The 15,173-nt window shown below is 37.3% G+C and overlaps 2 protein-coding genes across 2 annotated transcripts; both read right to left on the bottom strand.

The window, feature by feature from the left end:
* Positions 1–430: 430 nt before the first annotated feature.
* Positions 431–1,402, bottom strand: LOC110910850 (putative receptor like protein 25). The gene has a single exon (XM_022155431.2). The coding sequence runs from the start codon at positions 1,282–1,284 to the stop codon at positions 751–753; it is 534 nt and encodes a 177-aa protein (XP_022011123.1). The 5' UTR covers positions 1,285–1,402; the 3' UTR covers positions 431–750.
* Positions 1,403–13,755: 12,353 nt separating this feature from the next.
* On the bottom strand, positions 13,756–14,659 carry LOC110910849 (Werner Syndrome-like exonuclease). Its single transcript, XM_022155430.2, has one exon. The coding sequence runs from the start codon at positions 14,570–14,572 to the stop codon at positions 13,931–13,933; it is 642 nt and encodes a 213-aa protein (XP_022011122.1). The 5' UTR covers positions 14,573–14,659; the 3' UTR covers positions 13,756–13,930.
* Positions 14,660–15,173: the final 514 nt, after the last annotated feature.

The following is a 15,173-nucleotide window of genomic DNA, read 5'->3' on the forward strand; positions in this document are numbered from 1 at the left end:
TGATTGGCACCCTTACCCCCCCCCCCCCCCCCCAACGAAATAATTGCAATTTTACTCCCTAATGTTTGCTGTTATGTCGCAAGCTTACCCCCCGACCTCAAATTTGTTGACTAATCTGTTGACTATAACTTGAAATGGCTATAATGCCCTTTCATATTACCCCTTGTGTTTTGTGCACTCTGTGATATTACCCCCTGCCACCACTGCCACGGCCATTCACCACCACTGCCATCTCCAACCACCACCCTCAACCATTTTTCAGTGTTTTGTCACTAATTAAGAAATCTTGCACATGTTTATCGTAATAAATTAAGCAATCTTAACATCCTCCGTAGCAACTTCCATCAACACCGGTCATCTTCTTCGACCACTCATCTCCGGTGTTGATGGCGAATCGGAAGGCGTTGTGGTGAAATCTTTTCTTAGTGTGGTACAATACACACAGTACCTTCCTTTTGACCGGTCAGCTACTGATTCGAATTCACTGTCATCTGAGTTTTCATCGCTGGATACCGTCTCCTTTTCATCGTCTTCTTCTTCGTCTTCTTCAAATAAACGACACGGTGCATAACGGATACCTAGGACCAGACAAATCGTTATGACAATTTTGTTTGTGTAGTCGTTCCAAAGGTATCTCCCTGTCTTAGTCAACGTAATAGGTGCTGTGACAATGGCTGCACCTGACCCTAATCCCACCCCAGTGAATATGAACTGCCAATCGTATTTGTTCTTTGATTCTCGAAATGTTTTTTAATATTCTGTTTTGGGAGTGTTTGAACTAGGGCAGCCCATGTTTAACGGAAGCCCACACAGTTCCTTGTTTCCAAAATATGAATCATTATGAAAGGTCTCAAATTGGTTTCCTGTAGGGATTCTTCCTTTCAACTGATTGTTTGATACGTTAAACGAAGAAAGAAATGTAAGGCGCCTGAGTGCAGATGGGATCTCCCCGGTTAATTTGTTTGAAGACATGTCTAATGATTCCAGCTGACTCAAATCCCCCATAGATGGCGGGATAGAGCCTGTGAAGTCATTATGCGACACATTGAGAACATACAGGGCTTTGAGCTGCCCGATTGTGTGTCGTATTTCCCCTGAAAATTGATTGTTTGAGATATCAATGGATGTGAAAACCTTCAAGATTTTAACTAACTCCAACTCGAGTCCTTTGGCTGTGACTGTGACTGTATCTTGATAGTAGTAATTACTAAGTTGTAATACAGTGAAGCTGAGGTGCTTCTTTCTTGGTGAATCTCCGTTATCATCATTCATCATAGCAGCCATTGTCTGAAACAGTTTTTCGGGATTTCACCGTTTAAATAATTGGAAGATATGTCTACGATCTGAAGCTTTGACCAATTATTATGCTAGATTTGACCACATGCCACTGATCCATGTAACCTGTTGGATCGCAACACAAGAACACGCAAGTTGGTCGGAGATGAGTGGTCGGAGAAGATGACCGGTGTTGATGGAAGTTGCTACGGAGGATGTTAAGATTGCTTAATTTATTATGATAAACATGTACAAGATTGCTTAATTAGTGACAAAACACTGAAAAATGGTTGAGGGTGGTGGCTAGAGGTGGCAGTGGTGGTGAATGGCGGTGGCAGGGGGTAATATCACAGAGTGCACAAAACACAGGAGATAATATGAAAGGGCATTATAGTCATTTCAAGTTATAGTCAACAGATTAGTCAACAAATTTGAGGCCGGGGGGTAAGGTTCCGACATAACAGCAAACGTTGGGGGGTAAAATTACAATTATTTCGTTGGGGGGGGGGGTAAGGGTGCCAATCACCCCAAACCACAGGGGGTAAAATTGCAGTTTACTCTATACTTAAATATAAATTATATTTGTAATTTTATATATACCCTTCTATTAGATTTTGTTCCACTATATACAAATTTACAACTATATCTATACGATTATACGTATTAGCCCAATCGCTCCAATAAAAATAATAATATCAAATCTAAAAGTTAAACCCAAAACCGATAAACGACAGTCTACTCAACGCCTGAATGTTTCATGTCGTTACCCTAAGTCGATCGCCTCCTGCTCTCAACGTTATTGTTTGTGCAAAATGATCATTTTCTCGTCGGCTACAACATTGTTATTCATAAGGAAAAATATTATGCCATGAAGCGTGTTTGTTTTTAAAGACATAAAAATTTGAGACCGAACATTGTCACTATTTCTCTCAGCAAATTTAAATCGGGTGACACGTAGTGGTGAAGCTTGAGATCTCCGACAGGGGGGGGGGAGGTCGAAAACGTATATACCAAAAAATTTCTATAGAACCAGAGGGTCGAAAACGTACATACCCAAAAATTTCTATACGAAAACCACATATATTACACTACTGAGCGAAAAGTTTGGGGGGTTGAGCGCCCCCTCCCCCCCTCCCGGCCCCTTAATAGTTGCGCCCCTGACGACACGGTTGTCCGAATCGCTCGACGCTCGCTCAGAATATTTACTGCTCGGAAAATGTTCGCTTGACTTGGGACTCAGTTTTAAATGAGCTGCTCCGCTCGGCTCGGTTTGTAAACGAACCAAAGCACAAGCAAAGGTCCGCTCGGTTTGGCTCGACTCGTAAACAACCCTACTTATAACCCCCATAACCCCCTTTACCCCAACATAACCTCCCATAACATATGTGTAGTGGATAACCATCTTTAATTATATATATAGGGTGGAGATACAATAGGAAGTTTATTTGGCTAAGAAGGCTAGGAAGTGATCTTGACCATCCATTTAGTTAATCAAGGGCTAAGATTAAACGATGGAAATTGAAGGGAAGAAAAGAGGCGCGTGAGTTTGTTTAGGGGCATTCTAGTCAATCCAAGGCAATAGTTTCTCTCTCCTCCAATTCCCCCCCCATTTTTTAAACGTTAATAACTCTTTCATACGACATTATTTTTTTATAAAAATTGCACCAAAAAAACGAGTGTTTTTTATCTTTAAAACGAGTATACTATTGCTATATTTTTGAATTTTTTTTTGAAAACCCAGTTGCGTAAAACGCAATGGAAAAAACCCAGTTGCGTAAAACGCAATGGAAAAAAAACCTAAAAAATGACATTTTTCTAAAACGCAATGCACCAAAAACACAAAGAAATGTCTTATTTCTAAAACGCAACGGGTGAAAAACACAAAAGAATGATTTTTTTTCTAAAACGCAATGGACTGAAAACACAAAAGAAAGTGTTTTTTCTAAAATGCAATGGTCTAAAAACACATATAAATGTGTTTTACCTAAAACGCAATGGACTAAAATCACTTCAAAATGTATTTTTCTAAAACGCAGTGGACCAAAAAACACATAAAAATGTGTTTTTCTTAAAACGCAATAGATAAAAAAACATAAAAGAAAGTATTTTTTCTAAAACGTAATGGAATAAAACACATAAAAATGTATTTTTTATTGTGTTATAAAACGTAATGGACCAAAACACAATTTTAATATTGTATTTTATAAAACACAATTTATAGTTCAGTTGTGTTTTATAAAAAAAAAATACAATACTGTACAAAAGCTTATAGAAGTTATTGAAAAACATAAAACGCAATTAATTGTTTATCCATTTTCGAATGGAGCCGCAACTTACAAGGAAGTCAACTATGCCTACTTTTCAACTTCTAATTTATTTCATAAAATAAAAATCACACTTTCATTTTAAAACGCAACAAAACAATATTAAACGCAATTGGAATTATCTTTCATGTATTGTTGCAAGTTCATAAAAGACAACAACTCACAAGGAAGTCAACTATGCCTTTTTCAACTTCTTTATTTCATAAAATAAAAATCACAGTTTTCTTTTAAGCGGAGGATAAATTACAATTTTACCCATCATGTGAGAGGCACATGGGTGCATTTAACTGGGTTGTTGGATAGGGTTTGGAGCAAAGGACAAGGAGTGTGCAAATTTGTTATTTAAAGGACATGGCCTGCACAAATTAAAGTGAAAGGGCAGAGACTGCAATTTAGGGTATAATTAAAGGACAATCTGTGTAATTTACTCAAAAATTATTTACCAAATTGGGTACTTTTAAAACTATTTACCAAAATGGGTGTTTTTTTGAAACACTTGTTTCTCTCTCTAAATTTAATTGGATAAATCTAATTCAATAATACCTAAATAAAAGTTCATACTATATTTTGATAATAGTTATTATTACTTCATACTATATTTTAATAATAGTTATTATTAGTTATTATAATTCATTAATACCTAAATAAAAGTTCATACTAGGTTTTATTTTTATTCTTTTGAGTTGATAAAATAATACTGTAAATTAACCTATATGAATTAAAGCTCAACTTACTTTCATACATACAAAATTATTAATAAAATGTTGTATAGAATGTGATACCGAACTACCATTTAATTTACTACCATGTTGGCATTGGTTTAATGCATAAAGGCATCAAACAAAACTGACCTTCTGATAAGAAAAAAAAAACACTCTATTCTAAATACAACTCCGCTTTCAAAAATATAAATACCAAAATGTCGAGAAAATAACACGTTCATAGAGTTAATATTTAGAGTAGAGGGTTAATTAGTTTTTTAATGTTACTAAAATAAAAGGCAAATTAAATAAATCAGATTTTACTTTTTGTATATTCATTACAATAGAAAGAAAAATAAAAAAAAACATATACGAGCATAAAACATCACTGAAAAAACAAAAGGAAAAAAAACTAACAACAATTATTATTTTATAATTAATCAATGAAAAGAAAAAAATTAAGAACAATTTTTATTTTAAGATTAGTTATTGAATTATAATTGGAGAGAGAAACAAGTTTTTCAAAAAATCACTCATTTTAGTAAATAGTTTTAAAAGTACCTATTTTGATAAATAATTTTTCCAACTACACCTATTAAGGAAAAGACTCTTTTTTATCTATTGCTGCAAGTTCATAAAAGACAAAAACCATTATTTTTAAAGCATCAAATAATTGTGCACACCTTGTAAAACACAAATATGGTAAGTATTGCCTAATATCGTAAAACGCAATATATTATTTTGAAGTGCTGCAGATTAGTTTTAAAAGCCAAAAACCTTTTAATCTTAAAACACCAAATAATTTTACACACATCATGTAAAACACCAATATATTAATTATTTCCTAATATTGTAAAACGCAATCCATTGTTTTGAGTAATTAGAAAAAGCAATATATTATTTTGAGTTGGGGATGAACGAGAGAACATAAAAACATCACTTTTAAGACACAAAAAATCATCTTGTATAACGCAAATGTAAAACGTAAAACCTGCACATTCATTTTTAAAACAAAAAATAATGGTTCAGTACATTATCATGTAATACTTTTGAGTAGCGGATGAACAAGAGAATGAGGAGACAGAGGTCTGGATCAGAGATGAATGTGTCGTAGAGCCACTTGCAGAGAGGATCGTCGCTGGAGCCGGAGGTGATGGTTGCTAATCGGATTGTGGAAGTCGGGTTCGAGTAAGAGTGTGGATAAGAGGTAGTTGCGAGATCGGTGGTGGCGGTGGTGGTTGGGTGGCGGCGGATGTCGTCGTGGTTATGATAATGGTGGTTGGGATGGTGGTGACGGTGGGTGATAGTGTGCTGGAGTGGTGGTGGTGGTGGTGGTGTAGGGTTGAGTTAAAGAGAAATGAAATAGGTTTTTTTAGATCTGGGTGAATTTGAGATTGTTTGGACTAAAATGCCCTTCCTTGTGATTTTGTTATTTGCCACATGTCCTTCTATTATTGCTCCATACCCTTCCTAGCCAAAATAAACTTCCTATTTGATCCTTACCTTATATATATATATAGTAGGTATGTATGTATGAGTGAGAAATCAAAACAAAATCCCACTATCACCATCTCGCGCAACCCATAACCCTTTATAACGTCCAGGAGAGAGTGTTTTGGGTGTTATAGGTTGTTTTATAAAGGGTCCTAATAAATCCACATGGTATCATCTTATTCTAACATGGTTGATACGGGCCGTATAAGGTTATACGGCCCGTATAGAATAAAGTGAACTGACAAAGGCTGTGCCGGCGAGTACAAATCAACAGCCACGGTCAGACGCAGCGGGACCAGGAAAACCGGTTGGAAGTTCCAACTGATCAGGGCATACAAAAAGAGGTTAGATTATTGGGATCTAAGGGTTGATGAAGCTAAACATAACCACGAACCATTTCTGTATCCCGAGGGTCATCTGTCCCTAATGAGGTTGACTCCATCAGAAGAGAGGACGGTGGAGCAAATGACGCATCAGAACATAAAACCACGAGACATCAGCTGTGGGGCCTTCGTCGAGTACGCTTTTAAGCGACCCTTTTCCCACATCAGCTGTGGGGCCTTCGTCACCCGTCTGGCGAAGGGTTTCTTTCGCCTCCTGTCCCCGCAGGTGGCAAGTGATATGACCCTGACACGCCAGCTTGACAGGGTTGGGAGGGACACAACCCTATCGATGGGTTTAGCTCGCGAGGTCGAGGGAGGGCAGCTGGTTTGGGCTTATGGTGTGGGTGAGGGACCCCGTGGAGAGGGTGGTGATGAGGAGGGAGACGAGGGAGAGGGAGGCGAGGGCGAGGGAGAGGGAGGCGACGGAGAGGGGGTCGCTCATATTGTCGATCGATCACAGGTAGCTGCGGAGGAGTTACGGGGTGATCGCCCGTACGTTCGACGCAGCGTGAGACAGCGTGTGATGCCTCCACCGGGGGTGGAGGAAAGACTCGTTCAGGTCGAGTCGGATGTAGCTGCAGTCAGAGGGGATTTAACTGCAGTGAGAGAGGATGTACAGTGGATGGTCGAGGCGATTGTGACTATGCATTCTGCCGCGCCCCTACCTCCACGAGTTGGCGCTGCACCACCACCACCACCACCACCGTAGCTGCTTATTGTATTATTATTATTATTTTTTTGCTATTTTACGTTTGAAACTTTTTAAAAGTTTATCTTTTTTTTTTTTTAGATGTAAAACATTATAAATATTAATCTTATGTTTAGATGTTAACTTGTTTGTTTAATAATTGTTGTCGTAGTTTATCATAATCATATCACATATTTATCGTTTTACATAGTGGAAACTTACTAAACATTATAAATACGTTTAACTAGAAACTCGTAATATAATCCGATATATACAATACTATTTTAAAATTTACAAAACTTATTAAACGGTTTCCCGATTGCAACAAAAAATTAACTATTCTATACATATTTATCGTTTTACAAAGTGGAAACCCATGAAACATAATAAATACGTTTAACTACAAACTCGTAACATAATGCGATATATAGAACACTACTTTAAAATTTTCAAAATTTATTAAACGGTTTCCCGATTGCAACAAAAAATTAACTTTTCTATACATATTTATCGTTTTACAAAGAGGAAACTTATTAAACATAATAAATACGTTTAACTACAAACTCGTAATATAATCCGATATATACAACACTATTTTAAAATTTACAAAACTTATTAAACGGTTTTCCGATTTCAACAAAAAATTAACCTTTCTATACGGGCTATACGGGCCGTATAACATTATACAGATTTCAAAACTAAAAACCCTTATCCAACCTTCGAAACAATATGCAAGTATGTATACGACCCGTATATAACATACGTCCCGTATACATATAAAAACAAAAAAAAAAACATTCCACTTATTAAATTCTGTGCATAAACATTCTATACGGCCCGTATAAGTATATACGGTCCGTATACAAATAGGAATATGAAAATAAGATTATAGAAGTGTGAAAATAAGATTATAGGAGTGTGGAAATAGAAGAAGCCTTTATAAATTGATGATGTTGTATATACCTGATAAACTTTTTTAAAATAGATCAATAAAAAAAGGTAAAAAAATTAGGGTGTTAAAATTACTTTCACAAAAATGGAAAGAGAAAACAATCCATGATTTCGTTTTGTTCGTCAGAGAGACCCAACCCAATACCTAAAGCAAGGCGTTTTGATTTCTATCATCAAAGGAGCAAACAGGCAACAGTAAGGGTGTAAGGGGTGCTCACCTAATAGGTGAGTCCCCCATCTTACACCTAACCAATCACATGGTGCCACGTCAACTCACCTAATACACTCCCCTAATTCCCCTTTTTGATGGCGGCACTCACCTATTAGGTGAGTTCAAAATTATTTTTTTTTTTTTTTGTTGATGTTTAAAAATTTATATAAAAGACATTTCATTAAATTTAAAAAAAAAATACAATCAAACTAGAAAAAAAAACACATTCAAACTAGAAAAAAAAAAGACATTCAAACTAGAAAAAAAAAATACATTCAAACTAGAAAAAAAAATTACATTGAAACTAGAAATCGCATGGCCACCCGTACTTGTTAGCGATTTCTCGCTTTCGGGCGAGGATGATCGGCAACATACTTGGCGGAACATCGTCGTGCGGCTTAAGGAAGGTTTTCATATCTCGATCGTAATTGTAGTTTTTCATCGTCTCGATTTGTACCGATATGAGCTCGCGAGCCTCCGACTCTCTTTTTTTCCTCAATTCGATCGCCTCCAATTCTACCGCTTGCTTCGCTTCTTTCATGGCGGTGTACACTTTGAATTGTGCCGCCAACTCGGCCGAGCTTCCCTCGGACGATGTAGCTTGACGCTTGTCTCGCCGTTGTGGTCTTTGTGGCGAGGGATCTTCGTTCATATCCGGGATTGAAAAGTCTACGTCAAAGGGCTTTCTTTTATGTGCCGAACCTTCACATAAAACGGGGGGTGTGGAGGTTGTTGGAAATAAAACGGGGGTTGTGAAGTGTATCCGTAAGGGGGTTGTGGTTGAGCATTTGCACCGCTCGAACCATCTCGAGACGGTTTCGATACCCGCCCCTTATTTTTTTTCTTGGCCTCGCGGGGTCGGTTCTCCATTGCTCGGTGTATAAAAAATAAAAAGTGGATGGGGTTTGGTTGGATAGTATAAAAAATAATGGTTGTGGTTGGAGAGTTTAAAAAAATATAGAGAATGAGATGGGTTGTGTATAAAAAAGGGTGAGAATGAGATGGGTTGTGTATAAAAAAAGGGTGAGAATGAGATGGGTTGTGTATAAAAAAAGGGTGAAAATGAGTTGGGTATTTATATTAGTTTAAAAAAAGTGATTTTTTTTTTTTTTATAAAGAATTCGACCGTTCAACGGTCATATCCCTCGAACGATGTGCACATTCAAGCGGTAACCCCCCACCCAAATTGAACCCCGATTCGGGACCCCGCGGGGATGGCGGCGGTGTTCCCGATCGGGGAAATCGTTCACCGCACCACTCCCCGATTGCGCCCCGTACACCCTAACACCGTCATCATGACAGCAATTTCAGTGGCCATGCCATAGGGTGTTCAACTGACTTTGAGCTTTAACATTTATATATAGATATAATAATAATAATAAAATAACATTTGTAATACTCTTTTATACAAGGGGAATTGACCTCAAATAATCTCACCTAACCTAGATTTTATTAGCCACTAATAAGCACATCTCAGAATATTCCCCCCACCAGTCCCACAAGTCCCACCTTTTATCTATTTTTCCTACAATGGTCCCCCGTTAAAAAACTTAACAGAGTTAAGCTTTTTTTTTCAAATTACAAACAGAATTTTTAAGGCTTTTTGATTAGAAGGACGATACGAGTTCTTCAGTGGCCATGCCATAGGGTGTTCAACTGACTTTGAGCTTCAACATTTATATAATAATAAAATAACATTTGTATATACTCTTTTATATAAAGCTATAGTTTTGTATCTCACTACCGACGTTATAAATTATCGTAGTCTTCACATAGATCCAATCCCACTAACATATCAGCCACCATCACTGTTGTTGCAAACTCGGTTGTCACTACCATATCCACCATTGATTCCGCCACCTTCGCTGACACCTCCACAACATGTATTCCGCCACTAGCGAACCGGGTTCACTAGTGGCGGAATATACCAGTGGAACGCTAGAGAGATTTTGTAATGGGTTTACAACAAAAAAAAAAGAACAAAAACAAATAAAACGCAGGAGGCGAGGATCAAACTTGGGATCTTACGATCGAAAGGCGCAGATTATACTAGTGGAACACTAGAGAGATTTTGCAATGGGTTCCCTATATATTTTACTTATGGGTTCCTTTTCAGTTTGTTATATATATTTGCACTAAAAAAATAAAAACTGAATGGGTTCCTGGGAACCCGATGTTTGTTAATAGGTCCGCCCCTGGCGAATCCTAACTTCTTCCCTTTTTTTTACTAAAACAGGATCCATTTTCAAGGCTAGACCAATGTTTAAGTAGTGGTAGTTCGGGATTTACCAAAGGAATATAGAGTTAAAAACGTTTGATCACCTTAAGTTGTGGCTCCTAATAACTTTCATTATGGTACATTTTTAAGCTCATAAGGATGTTATTGGACTTTCCTTTTGGGCATTAATTATATCAAAAGGAGTTCACCATTTTATCCCTATGGTTTGTTTATTTTTGTTATTTCAGGCCAATTATAAAAAATGCACGAGTTTCCTCCCTGACATACTGGAAACGTGCCACTTCAGTCCAAAAATTAAAACTCAGTTAAGTCAGACAGGTTAAATAAAGGGTATTATTGTCAATTCATATATCTTTTATTTTCACTTTATTTTATTAATTGACAATACCCTTCATTTAACCTGTCTAACTTAACTGAATTTTAATTTTTGGATTGAAGTGACACGTTTCCAGTATCTCAAGGAGGAAACTGGTGCATTTTTGAATATTGGTCTGAAATGGCAAAAATGAACAAACTACATAGACGAAAATGGCAGTTAACTCTATCAAAAGTGAACCGAATCGACTGAGGAGAGACCGGTAGCCAACCGGCTATCAGGCTATTTTTTAGTTTAGTTATAATATAACTTTTATATTAATAATCACTAAATTAATTATGATTTTCAAAATCATCTAGTTTTTGAGCCCTTGATCTACTGGTGAACTGGTAGAGCAATCGATTTGATATACAATTTAAACTTTCAAAACAAAGGTGTTACATGCAAATAACTTTCTATCTATATCAAAATTAACAACCCATTTATACGGAAGAGATTAGCACCTAATTAGGAGAGGTTATGGCCTTTACAAAATATAGGTTACAAATTGGTCACATGTTTTTGAATTTTGAATTGATGTTTTAGCGCCTATTATTAGGCCATGTGTAGTCATAAAGCCCCCAAAGGGGCGTTATGCGCCATGTGGCATGCCACGTCACCCCGGGGCTTTATGGGGCTTGAGGCCGTAGTCATAAAACCCTACCTCATCATAACCAAAGTGTAAAATGCAGGGACCAAAGTGTAAAATGCAGGGACCAAAGTGTTTTAATGCAGGGACCAAATTGTAAAATGCAGGGACCAAAGTGGAAAATGCCCACCTTCTCGCGCCGCGAATTTTTTCACGCCGGTTTTCTTTTTTCTGATCATGGCGCCCCTGGGGGCGGTGTGGGGGGCTCCATACCGGCGCTATGGCCTTCACCGCGCCCCAGTACATGTAGTCTTAGGGTTGTTCATGAACCCTTGAAATGAACTGAAATGTGCAAACCATAACAAGTCGTCTAGTTTGGCCGTTTTGAGATCCAAGCGGTTGGTTTTGAGGTTTTAATAGTTCAATTCGGTTTGGAACTTAAATTGTCCATGTAAGAGCATTCTCATTCAATCCATCAAATTATACATACATTCCACTAAAAAACAACTCCTATATCAATATATTTTCACTAAAAACAAATACTTTTTATCTCTCCTTTTCAATTAAATAATATTATCATTACATTTTTCTCTCTCCTTCACTCACAACCACTTTCAATATATATTAAAAAATTATACTGGGTGAACAGTGTCCCCCCAAATATACAGATGAACAGTAACATTTTCTCTCTCCTCCACTCACAACCATTTTTTATACCCTTTATAATATAAAAACTACCCCTCACATATGTTGATGGTTTAGATGAGAATGCTCTAAACCGAACCGATGGTTTACCATTTTTTATGATACTTATTTTATTTTTCTCAGCATGTGGCTATGCATATATGTTAACAATGAACCATTTTTTACCACAAACTAATGTCTGAGAAAACAAAAGTAACAAATAAGTTCAACTTGTTAAATCGGGTTGTTCAGCTGAACCACCCAACACGCCCAGTTCATAATCGTTAATCAAATTTGCCACAAAACTCATCCACATATGTTAAACTACCATCAAAAACATAACCTCTAGTAAACTCAATCGTATATTAACGCTTCTTACACATAACCGAACCCGTTTAATCCCGCACATACCAAGTGTTATGATCATGAACCCATCAACTACCAAAAAATCATAGCCCAATAATCATGCCATCGGTTATTATATACATACATACATATATTCATGTTATCAATTTACATATCACAACCCACATAACTCACACATACTATAACATTATCATACTAGAATCATGCAGCCCTAAAGAATACATACATCACAACACATGAACATACGAAGCACAAAAGGTTACGTAGCGAGTTTGTTGGTTTCACCTGTCGGAATCGAGCCGAGAGCGAGAGAGAGCCGAGAGCAAGAGGAGTAGCGAGAGAGAGATGGAGGCAGGTGAGGTACTTAGGTTTTTTTTTTTTTTTTTTTTTTTTTTGATTTCTTTGCATGCATATAACATTCGCACACACATGTACGGGTTTGGGAGATTTAGGGGTTAGGCCGAGATTTAAGGGAGAGTGGGCTGGTGGTTTTTGGGCTGAAGGTGTAAGGGACAGGGTTGGGTTTGTTTCATTTGGGCCGAGGATGCATGGGGTCACGCAAGGGTTTGGGTTCGGGGTCGGGTTTGTTTCAAGTGGGCCGCGAGTGAAACCTAGAGTGTGTTGGGCCAAATTAATATAGCACGTGTTTCGGGTTTCGTTTTGTGAGTCGGATGTCGGTATAATGTTCGTACACACATAAATCCCATTTCTAACAACCTAGAGTGAGTTGGGCCAAGTGAAGTCAAGGTTCGAGTGTGCCTAATTAAATTTTAGAGTTAATTGTCATTTTAGTCCCTGTGGTTTGAACTATTTTGACAGTTTAGTCCAAATGTTTCATTTTTCGCCTGTGGGTCCAAAAAGATTTCACCGTTGCTATTTTAATCCATTGGGTTAACTTTATCCATTATTTATGTTAATAAAAAGAGCAATTCGGTCATTTTATATGGTTGAATTGTCCTTCTAGTTAACAGAATTACATATAAAATAATCGAATTCCCCTTCTCTTTAACAGAAATAATGTATGAAATTATCCCAGTGGACTAAAATGGCAACGGTGAAACATTTTTGGACGCACAGACGAAAAATAAACATTTGGACTAAACTGATAAAATGTCCCAAACTACAGGGACTAAAATGGCATTTAATTCTAAATTTTATAAACTATACAAAATACAAAAGAAATCGAGTCAAGGAAGTACCAATTTTTCCGGGATGTCATAGTTTAGACCTAAAAAGCTTGTTGAAACTAGCCGAAACAAACCATGATATCAATAGATCGAAATTGTTACCAATAGGGCGATAGTTCATTGGTAAAGACAAAGATTTAAAGACCTTGGGAGGGAGGTCTTCAAGTCCACGGACGACAAGAAATAAAAAGAAATTTCCCATTTAAAAAAAAGGTTGAAATTGTTAGTCACACACATCAAAAGCCAATAAAAGAGTTGAAAAATCAAGATTCTACACAAATCATTCACAGCAAAAAGAGGAATATTAGTGAATTTGAACCAAATTTTGCAAAAGAAACCAACATTCAGTTAAAAACCAGATCAACAGTTCCAAATCCTAAACAGGATCTTCTTGTAAACACAAAACCTCCATCAACAGATATTATTAAACATATAAAACAGTAAAATCAACATTACGAACCCACCCACCCACCCTAGCATCAGTCAGTTGCGATTTCCAGAGATCAAAACCCTACCGATCTCAAAACTCAAAAACGCATCAACACAAGCATACTGCACCTGATCCGGATTCAACCACGGTTGATCCCACTTACTCATCGTAACCCATTTCGGCTTATTAACTTCTTTCCCAAGCACCTGTTCCGCCAAACTCTTAATCCCAGCATTCTTAAACTCCCTCACACCGTACGCCTCCGCCGCTAACGTACGCACATCCTCCATCCTCTCAACCCCAAGGTTATAATCCTCAACCAGCTTCTCAACATCGCTCTCAATCCCCACCCCTGTGAACGTATAGTTAGGGTTTCGTAAAAAGTTTAAGAGAGATTGTGGGATGTAAGGGGCGTAGAGGAGTTGAAAGATCAGGCAACGGCGTCCCACGCAGAGTTGGAGGGTGGCTACGGGGTTTTGGATGTTGCGGTTGAAGCTAGGGCGCCACTCGATGTCGAGGCCGACGACGAGGGAGTGGAGACGGTGGCGGTGGATGCGTTCGATTTCGGAGATCCACATGTCGACGAAGGAAGGGGTGTGTGTGACTAGGGTTAAGATGGTGTCGTTGGAGAATGTGACGTCGAAGTAGTCGTGTGTGTTGAAGGGGACTTGGTGATCGGAGATGCTTATCGCCATGGTTGTTGTGAAGAAGGGGGTTACTGTGTTTGTGTGTGAGAAACTGAAATAGGGTTTTGATTGTTGAAGATGATGGGATATTTGTAGAGGAAAAAGGAAACTTTGCTTAATCCACTCTTTTTTTTTTTTGCTAAATCCACTCTCTTTTTCAAATTTGAAAATTTTGTTAGTTACTAAAAACGGAGTTTTTTTTTAAATTATATATAATTATATATTTTTTTTTGGTAAACTATAGCATTTATTGATAACATGTACATACCGATAGCAAACTGAACAGGTATCGATCAAACAACATTGAAACCGTATCTGTATGTGTTTTTTGTGATTTCTAATCAATTTAAAATACTGGTGGATATCATTTTTTTAATTACAGTCACTGTTTTAAAATCTGATTTTTATCCGTACTAAATTTGACTCAAAACGGTTTGATCATGCATATCAGGCGGTTTACCTGGTACAACCGACTGATTTGAACTGGTTTTTAAAACATTGATCACAGTAGACTACTTTTGTATGATTTAATATTAGGTGGTAATGCATATATTTTTTTACCGAAACAAATGGAAATACACCTGAACAAAATTAGTATTGGACACCGGTA

The sequence above is a fragment of the Helianthus annuus genome, chromosome 15, assembly GCF_002127325.2.
Source record: "Helianthus annuus cultivar XRQ/B chromosome 15, HanXRQr2.0-SUNRISE, whole genome shotgun sequence".
Lineage (NCBI taxonomy): Eukaryota > Viridiplantae > Streptophyta > Magnoliopsida > Asterales > Asteraceae > Helianthus > Helianthus annuus.

Bases quoted from the DNA above. Each gene is read 5' to 3' on its own strand.
- LOC110910850 (XM_022155431.2), bottom strand. From the start codon at position 1,284: ATGGCTGCTATGATGAATGATGATAACGGAGATTCACCAAGAAAGAAG.
- LOC110910849 (XM_022155430.2), bottom strand. From the start codon at position 14,572: ATGGCGATAAGCATCTCCGATCACCAAGTCCCCTTCAACACACACGAC.